The sequence below is a fragment of the Tiliqua scincoides genome, chromosome 1 (assembly GCF_035046505.1).
Source record: "Tiliqua scincoides isolate rTilSci1 chromosome 1, rTilSci1.hap2, whole genome shotgun sequence".
Taxonomy (NCBI): Eukaryota; Metazoa; Chordata; class Lepidosauria; order Squamata; family Scincidae; genus Tiliqua; species Tiliqua scincoides.
Genome location: NC_089821.1, coordinates 151997407 through 152020740, shown reverse-complemented (window position 1 = coordinate 152020740; position 23334 = coordinate 151997407). Strand labels below are relative to the sequence as shown.

Genomic DNA, 23334 nt, shown 5'->3' with positions numbered 1-23334 from the left:
CTGCAAATTGTAAAGGCCTTTATTGGGCGCATCAAGGTGACACTAACAGTGCAGCCCTATGCATGTCTACTCAGAAGTAAGCTCAACTGAATTTAATGGAATGTCCTCCCAGATAAGCATGTCCATGGCAAGATCCTGTGTTTTGGTTGGAAACACATTTTGCAGTGTCCTTTGTTCCATTTCCAGCCATTGTTCCAACCCCTCCACATTCAGAGGTGCTTCCTTCCTGTTATTTTGCTCATTCAGCAATCCCCAGCAATAGGCACTGTGCTCTCATTTGGGGCCGTGGGGAGTTCTTGCACAACTTTGAGCAACCCTGACTATCTGCAGGCTTCTCCCATATTGTCTACATCAGGAAAGCAAGAGATTTACAGGAGTATGCATCTGCCTGTGCATGTATTCCATATTTATTGAAAAATACAGTACATTACCCAAGCCAAAAACAGCCCACAACTCTGAAAGAAGAGGTTAAATTTATATCAAAACATGCAGAAGAGCAACATGGGAATGACAAGGAGAAACTAAGCCAAAACATGAAGGGCTGCTGCTAAGAGCCCTTGGAATGGAACAGACGTGCTCTACAACATGACTAGGCTTCTACTTACATCATCCATCTCTAATGCAAGGCTAATCCTCAGCACTGATGGGTCCCCTTCACACCCCAGGCTTCAGTGGCTTATCCCACCTTCACCTGTGCCTTCCTTTCTCCTCCTTCCCATCCCACTACCATAGCCATTCAGCAAGTATATTTGCTTTGGTAATGGTAGCTGTGCTTAAGTTCTGACAAGAGTGACTGGGAAAGGTCTGAAAAATACAGTGCAGGAGTGGATGTGGGCCTGGGTGAGGTGCAAATGAGGGAAAAAGCATGGAAAAATGACAACTGTTCATTGAGAGAGGCAATAACGGTGGTGGCAGCTCTTGGAGCAAATATCCTATTTGCCCTAGGGATAGACGGGCTCAGACAAAATGAGCCCAGATGAGAATATCCAGTATAAAAGAAGGAAATTTTGTGACTTTAATGCCATTCAAAAAATAAGCAGAAATCCATCACAGTTTTCACAGTTTTCAAATCAGGGTAAGAGAGAGCAGAATCTAGCTTTGTGTTATACTGATTTTTACAAGTCAGGTGTTTAGGAAGCAGAAAATCTATAGTATCAATAGCAATTCAATAGAAGAGGCTTCTTGGAGGGCAGTACAAAGAAGGCATGATATCTGCCTTGCTTTTGAATTCATTTTGGTGGAAGTTACTTGAAGTTCTTCAAAACAAAAAAAAATGAATGCATTTTATGCTCTACTTTGTGTAATGTAACATAGCAAAATTATTGGCTGAGCAACAAGGGAAAGAGATCTTTTGCTGTCACTGAAATTATTGTGTGCATTGAAGAACACTAAAATATAAAGGTGAAGTAAAATTAATTAGTGACTAAAAATGATTTTTTTAAAAATATGTAGGGAAAGCTTTTATCTCATAAAAAAGGGAAAAAAGAGAAACAAATCCTTTGTGCAATTTACATGTGAAGGGAAAAAAATCCTCACCCATTAATTTTAACTTCTTAAACTACAGTTATAAAGCTACAGATAGGATATGGTAGCAAATTCAAATACTGTGTATATGTGTGAGTAGCAATTTAGATTGAGCTGATCTGGTTTTCATATGTAGAATATCAGACATAACTGTTATTCCCATGAACCCTTGGAATTCCCATGATTCAAATTTTCACCATTGGAATTAGGCATAGTATGGCACTCATAAAGTCTGCTGACTGAACCAAGGATTAACAGAATCCTTTAACCTGTTACAAAATTTCCAAGAAGAAAAATTAGATGATAAATAAATGTAATAAAGTTGTAATGTAATAAAGTTAATATAATTACCTGATAGGTGATGTGAACAAAAGGTGGCTCCTGAGCAGATGGATAGGCTAGAGATAATCTCTTCCCGTTTTTAGTGAAGTCCACTAGTTCAAAAAGTCGAAGTTGTAAGTCACTGAAGCTGTCGCACAGTCTTTCCAGATTTCTAGGTATCTGACTTGCTCCTTTTTCAGTAGGCAAGGTATTATTTTTAGGAGAATTTAAAGTTTCTTGCATCGCTTTAGGAGAAACTGTTCTGTTGGCAAATCTAGTTGGTGTTCCGAGCCCAAACAGGGCCACTGACCGATTGATTGGTTCAGTGTCCAGTGTTTCTAGAGCAATGGATGGGTCACCCGAAATTCTTTTCTCATCAAAATCGCTCACACTGGATGATGTACTTTGTTCAAAACTAGGACTCTTAACTTCTTCCAACACTTTTCTTCTTCCACTAGGAGACTGAATAGTCGTGCTACCTGGTATTAAGAGCTCTCTCCTTGCAGCATGATCTTCTGAAGCAAGGTTCTCAAAATATTTTCTTTTCCCAGGAATGTTTACTGAGGACTCAAAACTGAAAGGCAGACTTTGAGTTGCATCTGATTTCATTGATGATTCTTCTTCAAATATTAATTCTTTGATCATCAGCCGGATGATATATCTATCTGAATGTGATGCTGGAATAAATGCTGGATCAGTGAATTTCTGCTTTCCAATCAGAATTAACAAAAGCTTCTCTGTTAAAAAGGACAGACCTTTGGGCCGTTCACTTTTCTCTAGTTGGATTTGTTGAATGTTGGGCATACATGACGAGGTTACTGAGTAGACCAAAACAATGTTACAAGTATTAGAAGCTATTGCCACAATTTGAGCTCTAAGGTCAAAAGCAATTATATCAGGGACCAAAATGCCTGGAATGCTGACTTTTCTGGTTGTGGTTACTTTTCCTTCAAAAGTCACTAAGATCAAGTGTGAAGAATCTTGGCCAGTTCCTGAAGGGTAGTCCTTTCTTCTCAAAGGAATAAGAGGACTGGGATCAGATCTCCTGTGGTTTGCAAGGATATGCGTTAAATCCACAGGACCTGATGAAGATGATGCTACTGAATCGACTGCTGTTGATTTGTCTGAATCTATAGACTTTCTTCTTAGGTCCATGGAGTATTCCTCATCCCCAAGTACCAGTGTAGACTGTGATGTTAGAGAACCTGTTTCAGTCCCTGGTGGCAATTCAAATGTGATACCTGCATTTAAGCCACAGATCTTATCAAGAGGAAGTTCAGTAGCCACAGCAATTTGGAAATCCAGAGTAGCTTCAATAGCACAGATGTAACCTCCGACATCAAATATTGGGCAAAAGGAACAAGCGTTTAATGTTTTCTGGGCATCGTCCCATATATAGGAATGAAGAGCACTGCCTATAGCGATGACTAAACGATGGCCATCCTTAGTCCAACAGGCACAGTGGATGAGACCACTGCTTTTGATATCCGCTTTCACCCTGGAATTATCTGAACGAACAGCATATAAAACAGAAGCATCTCTTTTGGTCAAGACAGACAAAATGTCCCTCTTTGGGTGCCACACGCAGCCCTGGGGAAGCAATTGGAAGGGCTCACCGACTTCACAGGTCTGAGAAACCAGAAGCTTATTCTTTTCCGACACGTTCTGAGTGAGCTGCCAAACACTGACATGCTTCTTGTGCTGAACAGCAAGCAGGGCTGGGGTGGTGGCAGAATAAGATGGGCTCCAGTAAAGTCCATGGACATGCTCAAATTGACCAATAACTGTTGAGTCCCCAAACCTCAGTTCTTTGTTCTGGAAGTGCAGTGCAGTCAGTGCCACTTGCTTACCATCTGTCCAGGCAATCCCATGTACTGGGTGGATGGCCTGGTACAAAACATTAAGACCAGTTCTCAACAGTTTTGCCTTTCCAAGCTCCATTCTTTTAAATATCCTTACTCATGCGGTTTGCTCCTAAGTAGAAACTCCATGGGATTCATCGGAATGACTGGAGTCAGCAAGCCCTCCTTGACTGAAGATGGGTTTACTTCACAGTGAGTTAGCTTGTTCTTTCTTTTAAATGCACAGCCTCCTCCACTGTGTAACTCTGCTACTGTGCCTACGGATAGAGTTACATCAAAGCTGCTCTTACTATATCCTTGTCCTGGGAGGAGCTATCTCTCTCATCTGATGTCTAATGAGGTTTAACTAATTAACGTCCCCTTTGACGACATTTCTTGGAAGCCTATTTTTAACTCTTCCAGGCCAGGGCTGTCTTAAAAATAGCCCTCTAATACTTGCAGAGACTAAAGGCCTCTCCTTTACTGAATGACGAAGAGCTCCTGCACGCTGGCAAGCAATTCAGCAGCAACATGAAATAATGATCTGACACATCTGCTTTGAGAGCTTTTGAAGGAGGACTGGAAAGATTTTATTTATAACCTTGAAGATTAAGAACAAGACAGTAAGGCTACAATTCTATACACATTTGCCTGAGAGTAAGCCCCATTGAGTATGATGGGACTTACTGCTGAGTAAACATGTATAAAATTGCATTGTAATAGTTTTGTCAGCATTTATAAGCAATAGAAATGACCAGGAAACAAAAGGAAGTGCAGTATAAAACAGGGTGGGCACCTGAGGCATTTGGTGGGCCGCTGTGAGATACAGGAAGCTGGACTAGATGGGCTATGGCAGTGTTATTCAAACTGTGAGGCGCGGCTTTTTAGGGCGGTGCCAAGAACTCAAAGGGGAGGTGCGGGATGTCCTCTCACAGTGATACAGTCACACCTCTGGGCAGAATACAAGCCTGTCTTCTGCCTGTTGTCTTTGCTTTTTTTTAAAGCAGAAGAAATGGGAGTTGCTCAGCTGTGAGAGTGGCTGCTGCCGCCCTGCCTTCTTCCGAGCATGCTGGGCTTGCAGTCCTTAACCCTCGCTGATCCTTGTCTGGTTGTTTCCTAGTTCCCAGCCTGGGATCGCTTCTCATCAAAGTGAAATCTCTCTTTTCAACCACCTCCCTCTTCCCCCTTTCTCTTTCCAAACCTTCCCGCTTTCCTCCCCCTCCCCTTAAAGTTGTTTCCATGCAGTTGGCAAAGGGGGAGGGGAGAGACAAGCACACGCTTTACTTGGCCAGGAGCAGAAAAAGGGTACTGTTTTAAAGTGATTTATTAATCTTGTTGTTTGACTGAAGAGGAGAGGCTGTATTTTTAAAATGATGAATCTTGCTATTTGAAGGGAATTATTGCGGGCATCCTTCAGTCTCAGAAGACTATGGTATTGTGCTCTGAATGGTGGTTCTGGAACAGAGTGTCCTCTCCAGTGTGCAAAGCCTGGGTAAAGTAGATATGGAGGTTAGACTGTTTCCCATGCAGCAAATCCCCCCTCTCCACGTCGCTGAAATGGTCCAATGGAAAGGCAGAAGCCAATACCGTTGGTTCCAGCGGCGTCGCAGGAGTTGCCAGAACGTGACTGTGTTCAGCCATGAACTGCCTCAGGGAATCCGGCTCCAGATTTTGCTTCAAGGTTGACTCCTGAAACCTTTTCCATAACTGGATGTAGTCACAAGGCAGTGGAGGTTTGGGATCAGAGTTTTCCTTCTCTCTTCTTCCCAGGCAAAAGAGCTGCCTTCCCATCTACCCAGTGGCTGTTTAGTCAACTCTTAGGACAAGTACAGCCACACTGAGGGCCTATTCTTATCCCCAGCCCCCAGGGGTTTTTGAAGGGAATACTTATCAGCCATTGATGAAGTGATTGCCAGCCCAATTCTATCCACACTTTCCTGGGAGTAAGCCCCATTGACTCTAATGGGACTTACTTCTGAGTAGACATGCATAGGTTTGAGCTGTGCATCTCCTAGTATAGGAGATAAATCAGCTTCCTAACCAAACCCTTATCAGCTCTGATATATTTTCATGGTCTATTTTTGTTTTCCCCACCAGCCGCTGGAAAAATTTAATTTCATTAAATTAATAAAGGGTTCAATCCTATCCAAGGAGAATGGGAGAAATGACTAGTTGGATTGGGGTCCACAGGTGTGTGTGCGTGTAATGTTGGTCAGACTGGTTGTTCACAAAGTTAATTTGATAAAACAATTCTATTGGTATGCTTATAAAGTTAAAAAAATGAGTCTTCCTGGACCAGACAAAATCTACCTACTCCAGCATCCTGTCTCCAACAGTGATCAGCAGCTGATCCTTTATAAAGCATGTATATTGCTGTGTATTAATAATATATTTTTAAGATCTGCATTTAATTAATGATATGATTAATATAATTAATATTAATATAGTTAATGTAGTTAATACTTAATATTATAATAAATATAATATTATAATATATTTAATATAATATTTCTAGCCACTTCTTGTTTAATGATGTCACTTCCAGCCCTCAGGAACATGATGGGGAGTCATGGCCAACAGCCATGGGGGTCAAGGGAGCCACTGACCAGAAAAGTTTGAGTACCACTGGCCTATGGCCTGATCCAGTGGGGCTGTTCTTATGTTCTTAGGGTGCTTTCTGTGAATGACAATCAGATTGATTCCCAACTCTCCCTCTGCATTTTCTTACTTTATCTTCTAGCCCCAAATTGAAAGAATTTTCATTTTCACTTCTTGGAAGAGAAAATCTGGGTCCTCAGTTTTGCCTGAGATCCATACAATCTTATAGCCTGATCCTAACCTGAACAAACACCAGTCTCCTGCATGTTGCCTGGGAAATGGCTTTCGCAAATGAGCTGTAAGGCACGTCATGGCAGTCAGAACAATGACAAAGAAGGAATCCTATCCCCCGTCCCACACTGGTCTACTCAAATCTGCTCTAGCTTTTGAGCTGGTCCAGATCTGAGTTCTGCCAGGGGCTGCCAGGGCTTGACATGAGCTAAGGGAACAAATATTCCTTTACTGTGAGGAGACCTCTGGTTGCCTCCTGGCCCCACGGGATATAGTGGTGGCAGTTTCTGTGCCACTGTACTGCAGCCCTATTAAGAATGGGGCCTCACCATCAGAATCCCTTCTTCTGACACTCCTTGCAGCCACTTTTTCGAAGCGGAAAAAAGGTGAAAGAAGCAGGCGGCTGCTCAGAGCAGTTCACAGGCACTCTGTGCCCACAAGGGTGTGTGGTGATACCTTTGCACAATGGGGGCAATTGATGATTCCCCCCAGGCATGCCACCCAGGGTCCTGTACCCTCCAGCTCCCCTTAGCTGTGCTAGTGAGTACACAAGGGGAGAATAAACCATCCTTTCCCCCCACACCCTGTTTCTTACCCAGACTGCTATTCCAGCTGACTGTTTAAAAAATAAAAGAGGGTCTTCTAGTTGAAAGCATGCATGCAGAACACACATTAGCATGATGGTGTACCATGTAGATAACTGTCAACATATTTCAGCCTGGAGTTCTTTATATCATAGAGATGTAGTTCACTGCTTCAGGGTGCATGGGTGAAATGATGGGCAGAATGTATTTGTCACAGTTTGTCTAGGAATGCCTTATACTCCAACCATATCCCAGGACACAGCTCAGTGGTAGAGCTTTTGACTACAGATCACCAATTAATACGTATATCAGGCACCTCTTTTGGCTTCCTATTTCTTCACTCATCTTGGTAAAAGTTAAAAGCAGCCACTAGGTGGTGACTCTGCTGGTTCCACTGGTGCAAATTGTGTGATTTAATAGATCAGCTTTGCAAATAAGTCCACCAAGCTCCTAGTTTACAATACCTTTAACGTGCCCACACAATCCTGTTTTAATTATTTCAGACACACTGGTTTGCTGTGAGTGAAGAACCAGATCTCCTCCAGTTCACAAAGTTTTCCTTGCTTTGTTTTCTGAAGGTCATTCTTTCTTATCTCAGTCAATGACAAGCGTGGTCATCACTGATGGTCCTGGCCCCTCTGCCATCCCAGGGCATGCCTAGAAATGCCCTCCTGACCCAGAAGTAATTACAGTGACGTGATGATGTCACCACAATTACTTCTGGCATTATCAGAGCAGTTCCACATTACTCTGAGGGCCACCCACCTCCTCTGCTTTAAAAAAAAAAAGTGGAGGATATGGGAGCCCTTGTAGTGGTGCAAAACCGCTCTGATGGTGGCTGTGAGGGCTGACTGCCTCCTCTGCTTTTTTTTTTTAAGTGGAAGAAGCCTCCAGCCCTCAGAGCAGCATGGAACTGGGTGGCACAGCTGGGGGGCACTGCTACCATTCCCTGCCCCTATGGCGATCCCACACCACCGCTCTGCCCTCTAAGAAGCTACTCGCTTCTTCCACCTTTTTTTTTATTAAGTGGAAGAAGTTCTACTTTAAAAAGTGGAAGAAGCAGATGGTTGTTCAGAGGGAAGGGTTGTGGTGTGGGATCACCACAGGGGCAAGGAATGGTGGCAGCGACCCCCCAGCTGTGCTGCCCAGGAGCACTTGCACCTGCTGACACCCCTTCAGGTACTCCAGTGTTATAGCCTGAGTTAAAGGGGGCATGGTTATAAAGGCTACAGACTTGAAGTACAGGCGTGCGCCACTTAACGACGGACTGCATATACAATGTGGTCAGAGCACAACAAAGAGGCTCTTAATGAGGCAGGCACATCTCTCATAGCAATAATTGTGTGATTTCTGCTGCTTGTTCCTGTTGGCTGAATAACATCCTTGTAATGAGTGGGCTTTTTAAAGAAAGAAATCCCACTGAAACACGTGGACTTTGTACTGAGAAACCCACTTAGTATAAGGTCATTGTGCAGCTTATATAGTTAGGAAGGAAAGTACAAAATTTCATTTTAATTCTGAAATGTTCTTAATAGTTGCACAAAGAATGAATTTATTTTCAGTTGCAGCACATTTTGTTATATAAAATCTGTTCAAAGTGGTGCACGAATAAACTTGCTCTTAGAGAATGATATTCAGTTTCACAGATCTCTGTTAAGTTGCAAAATGGGTATAAAATCTCACATGCAGCTAGTGGAGACTCCCAAAAGCTGACAGAAAATAGGGGAGAAAGACTCTGTCTCCCCAAACATAAAGTTATTTTCTGATAATTGTGTTTAGGACTGCAGCTACTTTAGCTTGTAAAATGAGCTAGACACTTTTCTCTTCCAAATGGCTATTACAGTGTGTTCCACGGTTGGGCCATGATCTCAGTAAGATTACACAGACATTCCATCTTCTGAAGTGCAAAATGGGCAAAGCGTTTTTGGCATAACAGAAGTTGGACACAGAGTACCAAGCAAAGCAAAAGACATTCACACTTAAAAGCAAACAAAAACATTTTGTTCAGAATCCTCCGCCCCCCAAGTTTTTTGGGTACAGAATGTGGGATCAATACAAGGTCATTCTGCAGAAGGTCAAAAACAGCAACAGAACCTCCATGTATCCAAATCCTTCTGTTAATACTGTTTATTCTTGGTGTGATGGTGTCATGTCATATACTAGATACACTGGGGAACATGCAGATTAAACAGAGAATATTAACTACCCACTGCTTCATCTGGGAAGTCATAACTATGCAACAGAAATAAATGAAAATTATAATCCACCAGTAAATTACATGCAATACAACTCTAGGCATATGTACTTAGAAACAAGCCCCACTGAGGGCTCAATCCTATCTGACTTTCCAGCACAGATACAGCTGTGCCAACAGGGCATGCGCTGCCTCTTGTGGTGGGGGGAGGGCAGTCATGGAGGCTCCTAAAGGGCCTCAATGTTTGTGCCCTTACCTCAGGGCTACATCAGTGCTGGAAAGTTGGATTAGGATTGGGCCCTTAGTTCAATAGAATTTGCTCCCATGTAAAATTGCTCCCATGCACATAAGACTGCAGCAGCCTCCACCTCTCTAAACCAGCCTAAATACTCAGGCAGGGAAATGGGGCAGTCTTCTACACTGCTGGGTGTACTGTGTTCCTCTCTTCTTGCTTGTTTACAAAATACTGTACACATAGGATTGCTGCTTTAATCTTCAATATCATTTTTAAGTTAATGATGTGTAGCTCTGTTCTTTTGTCTCTATTAGCCCCAGTCTCTATTGCTTTCACTGGCTGTCATCTGCCACGTGTCACTGCCACGATTAATACTGTTTTCTCCTTAACTCTACTACAACTGAACTTTTGATTTGTTCTTGATAACACAGTTGTTGCTTCCTCTCCCCAAACTGGGTGTCTAGAAGGTCTTTGTAATTCTTCCCCCCCCCCCCCCGTATCCAGGTTCTTGCTATTTTCAGCAGGTTAAGAGATCTAGAATCCAAACTTTCCTTTCAACAGACACTACCAACATTTTAGTTCTCTCTGATTTGTACCCCAAGAAAGTGATTACTATGCACTTTGGACAAGACTGACATAAGACAAGTCAGTTCTGTCTGAATTTAGTCCCGTCACTTTCACTGTTATTTTTGGAACGTTCTTGTTGATCATCCCACTTCTACTTTTCTACTCCACTTTGTCCTAAATGCTGTTGTCAATTTGATACCCTCTGTTCATTGTTTCAACCATATTACTTTGTACTCCACTGATTTCCCTTCCATTCTCATTTTCACTTCAAGATTTTAGTACAGGTTGTGCTTCATTATCCACTGGGGTTCCATTCCCAGTTCATGTCCTAGTAGTGGCAGTTCATGTCTTCCAAAGTAGTAGTGCTTTATCATCTGCCTTTTCCAGCTCTGTCCCTCCAAGACTTCTCTTGGCTTCAGGGTGGATATTTCTCTTGATATTCTTATCTTGCTTAAGTGACTGTGAGGAAGGAAAAAAATTTTTGTTTTGTTTTGTGACAACATGTTGCTTAAAGGAGCAAACTGATCGCTCTTGGCGTAGTTGGTCAAGAGTTGGCAGAATCTATTGCCTGGCTCTTCATATTTCAAAGGAAAAATGTGTAATACCACACATTTAAAAGCTTAATGTTTCTTTATTTTTATCTTTATTTTTAATTCCCACATGCTGCAAACCTCTGTTTCTAGCAGGGCAGTACAAGCGCTAGTCCGGCACGGGCCCACGAGCCAGCCTAATGCCGGGTCACACTGCAGTGCTGACCACACTTTATTGCTTGTGGGCAATCTGGTGGGCCACCGTGAGAAACAGGATACTGGATTGGACGGTCCTGGACCTGATCCAGCAGGGTTTTTATGCTCTGGTCTGGTAGCAACTTCAAGAAATTGCATGCTTTCTTTTTCTGAGGTCACCATCAGTAAGATATTTTGCAAGGGCCGTGGAAGTAATTGTGCACTGGCAGACTGGGGACGAGGCAGAATTGGATACCTACCTGCCATATCCATAGTACCTAAGAGCCCAATTCTATTCAATTTTCCAAAGCTGGTGCATCTGTGCCAATGAGGTGTACGCTGCATCCTGTGGTGGAGGGGCAGTCTCTGAGGCCTCCTCAAGGTATGGGACCTTGGGGGCTGCATTGCAGCTGCACCGGTGCTGCAAAATTGGATAGGATTGGGCCCTAAGGGTCCAGTCCTAGCACTGATGCAGCTGTGCCAACGGGTATGAGCAGCATCCTACAGTGGAGGGTTAGGCCGCAATCCTATCCATTCTTTCCAGGGAGTAAATCTCATTGAACACAATGGGACTTACTTCTCAGTAGACAAGCATAATATTGGCCTATAAGTCACTGTGGCCTCCTCAAGGCAAGGGGATATTTGCTCCCTTCCATCAGGGCTTCACTGTGGCTGTATCGGTGCTGGAAAGTTGGATAGGACTGGGCCCTGAAGCTGCAATCCTATGCATGCTTTCCTGGGTGCAAGTTCCATTGAACACAATGGGACTGACTTCTGAGTAGATGTACATAGGATTGTGCTGTAAGAGCCCAATCCTAGGCAAGTCTACTCGGAAGTAAGTCCCAGTATAGTAAATGGGGCTTACTCCCAAGTAAGTGTGGACAGCCTCAAACCTCGCCAGTCTGAAACGGTGCACCATGGATGCTGAGAGCTGGGTGCACAGTCAGCGTCCAGGCTGAGCTCCACAGAAGGGGACGCTGTCAGTGCCACAAGCCCGGCCCCCGATCACAAGTTGGAGGAGCAGGAGAGGCTCCCTGCCGCTGGCCCCCCCTCCCCGCCCAGACTCCCAGCCGCCGCAAAGCGCGTCCCAGTGAAGCGAAGGGCTTCTCCCCTCCCTGCCTTTCCTGTGCGAGGGAGCAGGATTGGACTGCGGAGCCCGGCGCCCCCCGCCCCGCTTTGCCATTGGCTCGCGCACTGACGGACGGCTCAGCTGGTGCTTGTCCGTCTGCAGGGGATGCGCTCGTCGGAGGGTCTGGCGGAGCCGGGACCGAGCCAGGCAGAGTCTGTGCTAGGAGCGGGTGCAGGGACAGGCTGCCGCCGGAGCACTGCGGTCATGGGCGTGGAAGTGGAGATGATCTCACCGGGAGACGGTGGGTGCCCGCGCTGCTGCTTCTCGCTCTCTGAGGCTCGGGTTGAGAGGCGTAGGAGAGACGGGGGGGGGAGTGGATTGTGGCAGGAAGGGGTGGCAGGGATTCCTGCACTGCAGGAGGGCAGGTGAGACTTGGGGGGCCTGCAGGGGATTGAGCTGGGGGCGCTCTGACTTAAGTGGTGGCTGCGTGCATGAGACGAGGGGGCGCTGCATGGAGGGGCTCATCCTGAGACAGGCAGAGCATCAGCAGTCTAGGATGGTGCTTATGGGGTGGGAGGCTTGCAGAATGAGATGCTCCCTTGGGTTGAAATTGCCTGTATCGTTCTGTAATGGGACATGACCAGGAACAGGGAAAGGAGAGGAACCACTGAAAGGGCACCCAGATGCTTCCTTGCCCGTCTGAGTGCCCTTCCAGGGGTTCCTCTCCTTTCCCTGTTCTCCAGTTCCTGGTCATGTCCTTTCTGGTCTGCGCTTCCCCCACTTGTCTGCCTTGCCCAGAGGAAAGTATCTATCAATGGAACAAGGACTGAGGGAAGAGATCTGGTCTCCTCATATGGGTCTGGTGATGAGATTTGCTGGATGTTTAAGGTCAAGAGGGTGAGCAGGTGGGAGACCCTCTGTGGACCTCAAGAAGTGGGACCCAGAGAGGATCAGAGAAGGAAGCTGGAAGATTTCAGAACAGTAATTTAAAAAAAAAGGCAAAACAGGCAAGAAACTAAGGCTACAATCCTAACCGCACTTTCCTGAAAGTAAGCTCCATTGAACAAAATAGGACTTACTTATGAGTAGACTAGGTTAGGATTGTGCCCTAAAAGTGCCAAAGGAATGTGGTGGTGGGAAAAAATTGCTATTCTGCTGTCAAGTAGAGGAAAAGTTAAGATTCCCTGGTTTAGGCTGTGGTGTGTCATGCATTTGTCTGAAGCAAGAGGGAAAAAGCCCAGGGGGCTCTGGGGAATCAGTGGGCAGCAGTCTTCTGCTTCTCCGACAGCAGGATCAGCAGCCGCAAGCGATTAGGAATATTTAAATGGCATTTGCTGACAGCTGCATAAATCCAAGCACAGTGAAGTAATTTAGTAAGGAGAGCAAATGACAGTACCCTTCATTGCCCTGCTGAAAATGTGATCTTCACCCTTCAGCAGATGGAGCAAGCAGGCTTCTAGCAGGCCAACCTGAAGAAGGGTTCTGCTGGACCAGCCTGCTCTGCAGTTGCAGGAACAGCCAAGTGGTGAACTTCTGTGGGGAATGGGTGGAAAAGACAGGCTGACTGTGTGGTGGCAGGGCAAGGAAAAGTGGGGAGTTAGTTCTGTCCAATCTTATCCAGTATCCTTCCTCAATGATGTCCATAGATTGTATTGACTTGTACTTTGATGTGCACTCTTGCAGTGGATGCAGCAGGTTTGAGTATCTTCCTCCGATTTAGAATATGTCATTCTGCACAGTTCACTGCACAGAGACCGACTCCTTGAAAACCCCAAATGCCGCCCTCGTTAAAAAAAACAGCACCTTCTGCAGCTATTCAGCTTTGCTAATCTGTTATCCTATCCAACTTTCCAGCACCAGTGCAGGTGCAATGCAGCCCTAAGGTAAGGGAACAAATGTTCCCATACTTTGAGGAGGCCTCTGTGACTGCCTCCCCACCAAAGGACACAGTGCACACCCCATTGGCACAGCTACACCAGCACTAGAAAATTGGATAGGATTGGGCCCTAACTTTCTTCAGTGTCCCTGTTAATGTCCAGACAGGAGTCTGCTCAGTTTGGCTGGGCTTACTATAAGTGATTAGCTAGCCAGGGAGAGTCAACTTTCTGGCTTCCTGCTTGTGCACCTGCTACTGAGCAAAAGTATTTTGTGGGGAAGGAGCAGCAGGCATTATGACACTGGTGCAGTTTCCCAGCTTTGGTGCCGTTTTGAAAGAGGCACTCTGTGTATTGCTGGGGGCTGTAGAAAGCAAAACGTGTGGTGCAGGATGCTGGAGGCTCTCCCTGTAATTGCCAAATTAAATTTCTAGTCACCACTGGTGACCTGGCAGTCATATTGGGGAAGGTTCTTTTTGAATGGCAGTTACTAAAAAAGATAGCTAGTTTAATATTCCAGGCTCTCAATTCTAAGATAATTTTATTTATTTTTTTCACATTTTTATGCTGTCCTTCTTCCAAGGAGCTCAGGATGGTGTACATAAATCCTCCCCTTCTTTTGTCCTCACAAGAACCCTGTGAGGTAGGTGAGGCTGAGAGATAGTGACTGGTCTAAGGTCACTCAAGAAGCTTCATACTGAGTGGGGATTTGAACCTGGATCTTCCAGGTCTAGCTCCAGAACCACTATACCATCCTGGCACATCATGCATGTGTAAAACCCTTTTTGAGCATTTTAAAGTACGGTAGTATATAAATTTGAAGAACCTGTAATATCTTCTTCCTGACCCATTCCTTCTCAGTGGCCCTCTTCTTTCTTGGGTTTTACTTTCCTAAATCCTTGGGTTCTGTTTTTTTTTGTAGCAGTGGTGTTCTGATTGTATTCTGGTGAACATTGAGATCCTTTGGGATCTTTTCAAGGGGTCCATCAGTGAGAATATTGGGTATACAATTGGGTACACGATTTCTGAATGACAGTGTCTACCCTGATGGCTGGATGTGTTCTAGAGTATACTGTATACTCAGCTTGGTTGAGATGATGATAAAGTTGGGGAAGGGAGTTTGGAAAGCACCATTTTACAGGCTCTTATCAATCAGTAGTGAGGAAATGGTTCCAAATGGTGGTATTAAATTATAAACAGGTTCCAGTTTTTCCAAGTGTCAGGTCATTCCATGAGACCTGAGAACCACCAAAAACTGCAGCTGTTTAGCTGTAGCTTGATCTACACGGCATGACACAGTTGCAGCTTCTATTCTCTTGTGACGTACTTCTGCATTCTTACACAGCTTAATATGGTTTTTCTTACCAAAGCAACATGTTCAACTGTCAGATTATTTCTTCCCCCAATTAGACATTCTGATTTGTGTACAATGGTGTCTCCAGCTGTACCGCCACTCCTGAAACCGTGGCAGATATCCTGTCCTACCTCTCAAATTTTGTTACCTCCCTCCTTGTGCTAGCACTCTGTTTTGCCAGATTCCAAGGCCAAGCTCTGCCTGGAGAATTATGCCCACTTTAAGCAAATTAGCTTCCCTTCTTTCCCCCAATAAATGACCCTGGTTCTGCCCTGCACTCCTGCTGGACCCCACCTCCAGGGTAGTTTGCCTGTTCAACCTGCATAGGTCCTCTCTCCTGCCAGCAGCCTCCCACCACTACAGCAGCCCCTTGGTCCTCAGCAGGTCTTGGGCACAGCAGCCACACACCAAACTCCAGTGTCTCCAAACTCCATTCACCAATTTCTCCAGTCTCTCCTCAAGCTTTTCCTCCTTCTGCTACCCACAAACCCTTCCTGCCTCAGGTGCTCATTATATCCCTGAGGGCCCTATTGCCTTCAAGTGGCTGCAGCTGTGCAGCACACTCTGCTGGATGCCCAGGCCTTACCCTTAAAGGGGCCACTGCTGACATCACATCCTACCTCCTTGCCAGATCTTCCTCGATTCCAATACACACTCCTGACACCAAGTAGTGTGCACACATACACAAACATATAATTGCCCCCTCTTCTGTTTTTGTTTTTCATGTGTGCTTGAGCACACATCCTCTGCTGCCACAGTTACCTCCGAGCTGACTGAATTCTCCCTGTGTGGTCAGAAAGTGGAGATGGTGGCTGGAGCCCCCCTCCTCCTGCACCTGAAGAAGCAGTGGCAGAATGGCTGAATCCCCTCTGCCCAGAGAGGAGGCAGCGGCAATGGAATGACACTGGCAACTTCCTCTCGCTCTGCTGCCATTTGTCAGCAGCCCTGGAGACAGAATCTCCAGCCCACCACTGTCCTGCTGTGTTCATTGTCTTTGTTCTACTATCCTCCTTTCAAATGGAGTAGCAGAGGCAGCTGAAGAAAGAAGCTGGGAGAAGCTCTGCCTCACTTCCACAAAATGAAGGTTTTTTTGTATTTGAAAACTGTGTGGTAAAGTGAAGGCTATAGAGGCTGTAAATGGAGACCAGGTGAGGGTGTAGGATGACACTTACCTCTTTCTGCTGCTTGAGGCAGCTAACCTCCTGGCTCAGCCAGCCCTTCTTCTGTTGCCTGAGAGAGGAACTTGAGTCTATTCTTCCTTGTCACTTTTTGGGTTATCCACCATTTCTAAACAGATGTACGAAAGTATTTTTCAAAAGATTGTGTGTTTATATTTTTTGACAGGAAGGACGTTTCCAAAGAAAGGCCAGACGTGTGTGGTACATTATACAGGTAAGCTCCATTATGAGTAGAGCTTCATGCTTTGAGAATGTTCTTTTATGGTACGCGGTTGAATGCCATACATTTGTCTGTACTGACCGGAGGGCATCTGGAATGTTTGAATGCTCACATTTGAAGAACCAGTGCTACGGTTTACATTGACGTGAACTGCATACCTGATGTTCAGATCATTGTGGTGTGTGAAGAACCTTGGCCCTCTCATTCAATCTCCTTTCCTCACTTTCTTATGGAAAGGTTTTCCATGCTAATTTTGTACTCGGGAATCAATACGAGTGACAGATACAGGAAGGAAAAGCAAATCCTGGTCTCTTCAGTGCAGCTCAAATGGCACTGCTCTTTCTCCCTATGCTATGCCTATCCTGAACATGCCATTCATTGATGAGGAGAGGCAAATAGTGTCCTAGTGGCTAGGACGGTATGTGTCTAGAGGAGGGTGTGTGTGGAGGTAGCAGCCCTTAGGGAATGCAAGGGTCTCTGTTTCTGTCTTTGTGTCATTCCCCCCCCCCCCCAAAAAAAAGAAAACGACATCCCCGCTGATAGTGGTTTGGCTCTGGGTGAAGAATAGCTTTTCTGTGTTGTCTCTGCGTGTTCCATGAGAGAAACATGAATGGAAAAATATTACTGGGGTTAATGTGGGGAACTTCGTAGGGCAGAATGCCAGCTTCTGTCCCCTTTTGTGCTGTCCTCTGCAGATTGGTATGAATGAACATTGAGAGTGTTATACTGGCATCACTCAACTGTTGGAAGCAGATGCGCTTTTGCAAGTGTTTAGGATCAGAATATTAATCGTTGTGTTTTACATTCCAAAGTTTTGCACATCCATATAAACATGAAGTGTGCTTTGGTTTTGCTTCCTGTTTCCCAACAACTTAAGACATGGGTAAACCCCCAAGAGGGGGTAGTAGAATCTTATGGTTTCTTTTTGAAAACCTGTTTACTACCAAATTAACCAATTAGAGAAGGAATGGTGAGAAAGCAGGCGCCACAGGCAACACATTTGTGCCCCTGTCCCAGAATAAGCCCCAGCAGCTGCTGTGGGTCACCTTGGACCTGTGCCAGCTCAATCACTGGGGCAAGTCCACAGTAACATGGGAAGGCAGATCAGGCCTTAGAAGGGGCTTAGAATTTGACATGCACTGCTGCCACTGAACCTGTTCCCTCCCAGCCTGATCCACCCTCCTCCCTGCCCCTATTGCTGCCCCGCCCCATTTCACCACCTACATGGCCTTACCTTTTCTGGTAGATCTTTGTGGGTCCACCAGTTCAAGCAGGAAGGCTCCAGTACTTTACATCTGCTTTTCAGCAGCTAGGACCAGTGGAACATGTGTCCTATTCACAGGGCAGCCCAATAGGATTGGGCTGCCAGTGTACATTGCAGAGGTCATTAAGTTCAGGCAACAGTGCACTGATTTTGCCAGATATATTCTTCCAGCATTCAAGGCAGATATTTAAAAACAAACAAACAAATACTTAACATTTGTTTAATGCTTTTGAGCAGTGTTTCTCAAACTGTGGGTTGGGACCCACTAGGTGGGTCACAAACCTATTTCAGGTGGGTTGCCCATTCATTTCAATATTTTATTTTTAATATATTAGATTTGATGCTCCCATGGTACAGTATGTGACTGCATTTGGGGAAACGTTACAGACCTGTACTTTCAACAAGCTACTATGTATATTCTTTTAACAGTGGTAGTAAATGGGACTTACTCCTGGGTAAATGTGGGTAGGATTGTAGCCTAGGATTGTTAAAAATTTTCCTGCTTGATGATGTCACTTCCAGTCATGACATCACTTCCGGTGGACCCTGACATTCTCATTCTTAAAAAGTGGGTCTGAGTGCTAAATGTGCGAGAACCACTGCTTTTGAGTATCTGATGTTGTCCTTGCAGCAATCCTATAAGTTAAGTGACTACAAGATGTCCCTATTATAAGTGTTTCAATTATGTTTCCCTGCATTAAGTCTTCAGCTTTTTGAGGTACTGGACCTCTAAAAATTCCTCACACGCCCTTTACTGCCATCACCCTGCCTGCGTACTTGTTTTCTAAGAGCTATCCCTGTATATTTAGATGTTGCTATCCCCTGGTTTGTTTGCTCTCCCTGACTTTCCAAATCCTAAAGGAACATCATTATTTATTACAGTATTGTCAATTTTGGCATTATTGTTGCTTATCATAAATTGGAGTAACAGGGAAAGTGACCCCCTTCCCACTTCACTTGCCTCTGTCCTGCAGCATTCAGTGCTACCCCATCACCACTTAAGGAACATTGGGCTTTTATCATTCCCTCTGATGATCATTAGAGGAGGCAGAGGCTGCAGTGGTACTGGACACTAACAGTGAGACGTAGGTCCTCTAATGGCTGGTGGATGGATGGTGAGAGAGATGGCTAAAGTGGTGGATGCTGGGGAGAGAGGTAAGCCCCTTGATCACTTCACATATTCCCCCCTTCTCTCTGCTTCTAGTACCAATGTATCCACTTCCTCTAATGGCCACCACTACCACTACCTCTTCCTCTGATGACCAGCAGAGGGATTGCTGTCCATCTGGGACCATAACAGGAAATGGTGGCAGTGGTGCTAGATGCCGAGGGTGAGAAGTAAGCTCTTCCCATTCTCCTGTCAGTGTTCAGTGCCTCCTCTTCCTTCAATGGCTGGCAGAGGGGAATGCTGGGTTCTCAGCATTCCCTTCATTGACACGTGCCCATGTCACTTGGTGTCCAAGCATGGCCTCTGCTGCTTTCTCTAATGGCTGCAGAAGGAATGCTGGGCTTCCAGTATTTCCTCCACTGACCATTAGAGAAGAGGTGGTGGCAGCTGGAGAGGTGCTAGATGCCATGGGGAAAAGGTAAGCCTTCTCCATTCTGTGCAGGCCCTGGCCATTACAGAAAGCAGTGGGGGCAGCATTGGACACTGGGAAGTCACCCAACTCCTGTCAGCCTCACTTTCTCTCTTGGCTACTGCTTCCTCTGAGGGAATGCTGGGCCATAGGATAGGAAGGAAGCCATGGTAGCACTGGATGCTGAGGGACAGAGGTAAGCCTTCCCCATCTCTCTCACATGCTACCATGTGAGAAGAGGATAAAGCTGGTCCAGATTCCAGGGGAGCACAGAGTACTTACCACCAATTTACCAACTCCTCCCCTTGCCACTCAATGCAAATGTTCAATTTGTGTCATGGATGGACTGCCTCTGTACTTCACTAGCTCTGTGCTACTGTGTTTGCCCCTCAGGCACTTGTCTGATATCTGGAAAATTCCAGCAGTTTCATGCCACTTGAAAAAGGTTCCCAGATTTAGAGATGTGGTTGCCTATACTTTTTGCTCACACCTGTTCTGATGCAGCTTCTTTACAACATATAATGGACTTTGTACCATGCAAATCAGGGATGGTGATGCTGATGCTGATGAATATTGGTTACTAGTTTATATCTCCTTTTAGCTGTTTGGGTGATGTCTGTAACAGTGTAGTGAAAATTACAACAGGAGGTAACAAATTGTGTTGCCATAGACATTATAATTTGCCTTGGTAAAGACAAACCAGCTAGAACCCATCTAAGTGAAAGGATTGCACTCTTTTTTTTTTGTTTTTTTTATGAAGAGCAGTTCCAAGACATATTGTAAATCCAGGTGGGATGTTTCTTTGTATGGTGGAGTTTCTCTACTCATTTTTATCAAAACATCAATTTCTTTAAATTGCAGTATCTTGAAAGATGGAAGGTGTCTGTATCTGGGACGAATGTAGTTGCAACTGATTACCTATGAAAGTACATTGCAAATGTTTTCTGTTCTCTTCAGTGAGTCAGGATGGCAGAAAGCAGGTTGATTGTTCAGCATAAAATGTGCTCATCTCAGACTCCACAAAAGCAATTTGTTGATTTGAAAAGTCTCCAGTGAAGTCAATAAAATCTACCATTTTGCTTGTTTAGCATTCATTGGTTACTTTGCAGGGATATCTTAATGGAAAGTAAGAGAAATATGGCTAATTGATCATAGGACTGTGTGTGTATGGGGGGGAGAAGCTCTGTTGCTGGTCACACCCTCAAGGCAAATGGCTTAGCTTTTTGCTATGTTCTGTCTTTTTGACTTACAGGAAAGGGATTATAGTTCCTCAGAGCTTGATATTGATGCTTACTCCTGTATGTGCCGTTTCATATGCTTTGATAATCATTGGGCGTCCTTGTCAGAAATACGATGGGCACCTACTTAGAGCAGAGTCTTCACAGTGGTGGTACTGGCAGATGGAGTGCCCTTCCACTAGAGGCCCATTTGGCCTCACTGTGCCTGAAGGAGTGGAACAAAGTTAAGATGTGACCACTTTTTGCAGGCATTTTGGGATGGTTAGGTTGTGACTTAGGGGAGGCAACTGTGGTTTAGAAGAAGCTGTTTTGAGTTATTTTAAACTCTTTATTCTCTTTATTTTTTAAGCTCTTTATTCTTCTGTTGTACTACCTAATTTTTTGTGGGTGTTAGAATCACATTCTATGATTTTATGTTTTTAGTGTTCTGATAACTACCTCGGATCGCTGATATGATAGTTTGCATACAGATTTTTAAGAATAGTGCTACAGAAATTATAAGGATCAAAACATTAATGGCAAATGTGCTTGCATCTACACTTCACTGAATAGTTACCATAAATGATGGAAGGAAATAGAGCAGAAATCTGCAGACCTTAACCCTCCAAGCATAATGTACTTTCCTCAGAAAAGCAGGTTGCAGATGTCTAGCTTCCATTGCTGTTTACGCTGCTATGTTTCTCCCTGTGACTTATTGATATCAGGAAGGATATACATTACCACCTTCCTGATGTCCCCATATCACCATGGAATGTCTTTATACTCCTGATTTACAACTGGAGATGCATATCTTTCTATTTTCCATTTTTATATATTCCCATTGGACAAAACTGCTCTCACCTTATATATGAACTCTTATGGATCATATAAAGCTGCCTTTTATTGAGTCATTCCGACTTTGGATGATGGTATAGATGCCACACAGGATTATTTGTATGTTAACATGGTCAGGAAAGGCAAGCCTTTGCCACTGGCAATGGAAATAATTACACCACTAAACTAACCTCATATTAGAGTACTAGTGCAAACATAAGGACCAAAAATTAAGCTTTAAATTCCATTGGCAACATCAGTAAAGAAGGCCAATTCTATGCTTGGGATCATTAGAAAAGGTATTGAGAACAAAACAGCTAATATTATAATACCGTTGTACAAATCTATGGTAAGGCCACACCTGGAGTATTGTGTCCAGTTCTGGTCACCGCATCTCAAAAAGGATGTAGTGGAAATGGAAAAGGTGCAAAAGAGAGCGACTAAGATGATTACTGGGCTGGGGCACCTTCCTTATGAGGAAAGGCTACAGCGCTGGGCCTCTTCAGCCTAGAAAAGAGGCACCTGAGGGGGGGACATGATTGAGACATACAAAATTATGCAGGGGGTGGACAGAGTGGATAGAGAGATGCTCTTTACACTCTCACGTAACACCAGAACCAGGGAGCATGCACTAAAATTGAGTGTTGGGAGAGTTAGGACAGACAAAAGAAAATATTTCTTTACTCAGCGCATGGTTGGTCTGTGGAACTCCTTGCCACAGGATGTGGTGACGGCATCTGACCTAGATGCCTTTAAAAGGGGATTGGACAGGTTTCTGGTGGAAAAATCCATTACGGGTTACAAGCCATGACGTGTATGTGCAACCTCCTGATTTTAGAAATGGGCTATGTCAGATGCAAGGGAGGGCACCAGGATGAGGTCTCTTGTTATCTGGTGTGCTCCCCAGGGCATTTGGTGGGCCGCTGTGAGATACAGGAAGCTGGACTAGATGGGCCTATGGCCTGATCCAGTGGGGCTGTTCTCATTCTGGGGTGAGGCTGGGAGGAGAAAGGAACCTCCACATGATCCAGAAGTGGGTCTTTCAGAGCTAAAAATATTTAGCAGCTTGAAAATGGTGTTGTTTGACCGCAAAAAGGTGGGAAACCTGATTTTGGTGCTTTTTGTATGTTTAGGCATTTAAAATCAGACCCTGGTATCCGCAGATTCCATTTCCATTGGGGGTTCCAAAACAGAGCCCCCACAAATACCAGGTTCTGTACTATACAATATTTGGACTAATTCTGCAATCCTACAAACACTAAGGCATAAGACCACTTGAACTTGCATATACGCAATGCACACAAGTAGAGTATATTGGAATAACTACAATACTACAGATACCACAAGTGACCGATATGGTAATAGTGCTGATAACTCAAAAATGACAACAGACTTGCTGTGAATCTATGCCAATGCAATGGTGCAATCCTAGTCATGTCTGTGCAGAAGAGTCCCTCAGAGGTCAGTGGGCCTTGTGGTACAAGATTCTACATGTCTATTCTGATGTAAGTCCCATTGTATTCAGTGAGACTTACTCACAGAAAAATGTGTATAGGATTGTAGGCTTAGGCTGCAATCCTAACCACACTTTCCTGAGAGTAAGCCCCATTGAACAAAATAGGACTTACTTCTGAATAGACCTGGTTAGGATTGTGCCATTAAACTCTGATAAGTGAACATAGGATTTCAGATTAAAAGTTTCTGGAAATGGTATAAAACTAGAGTTACAGCCCAATCCTATTCTGGATTTGGCAGTCGTATGCAGTCATTTATGACAGTGGAACTCTGTTAAATAGCATAAAGTATCTGCCAATGGAGCATGCAGGACTCCCAGGACATTGCCAGACCTGCCTGGATCCATCAGAACAGGTAAGGCAGAGGCAGGGCAGGAGAGGAATGAGGGGTAGGGAGCTGCATAAGGGAGTGG

At 44.7% G+C, this 23334-nt stretch overlaps 2 protein-coding genes across 4 annotated transcripts in view; one reads left to right on the top strand and one right to left on the bottom strand.

The window, feature by feature from the left end:
• WDCP (WD repeat and coiled coil containing) overlaps positions 1–3786 on the bottom strand; it is a 30842-nt gene extending 27056 nt beyond the window's left edge. For both annotated transcript variants that reach the window (XM_066610108.1, XM_066610109.1), the window contains exon 1: positions 1876–3786. In XM_066610108.1, the coding sequence (XP_066466205.1) occupies positions 1876–3786 (1911 nt within the window). The remainder of the gene's footprint in view (positions 1–1875) is intronic.
• Positions 3787–4165: 379 nt separating this feature from the next.
• Positions 4166–23334, top strand: part of FKBP1B (FKBP prolyl isomerase 1B) — a 44454-nt gene continuing 25285 nt past the window's right edge. The window contains exons 1-2 of one of the 2 annotated variants that reach the window (XM_066639800.1): positions 4166–4309; positions 16462–16509. Coding sequence is in view for 1 of the 2 variants with exons in the window: in XM_066639792.1 (XP_066495889.1) it covers positions 12055–12190; positions 16462–16509 (184 nt within the window). In the remaining variant the exon portion in view is untranslated. Of the gene's footprint in view, positions 4310–11890; positions 12191–16461; positions 16510–23334 lie in introns of those variants that run through there. The other variant, XM_066639792.1, reaches the window with a different exon arrangement.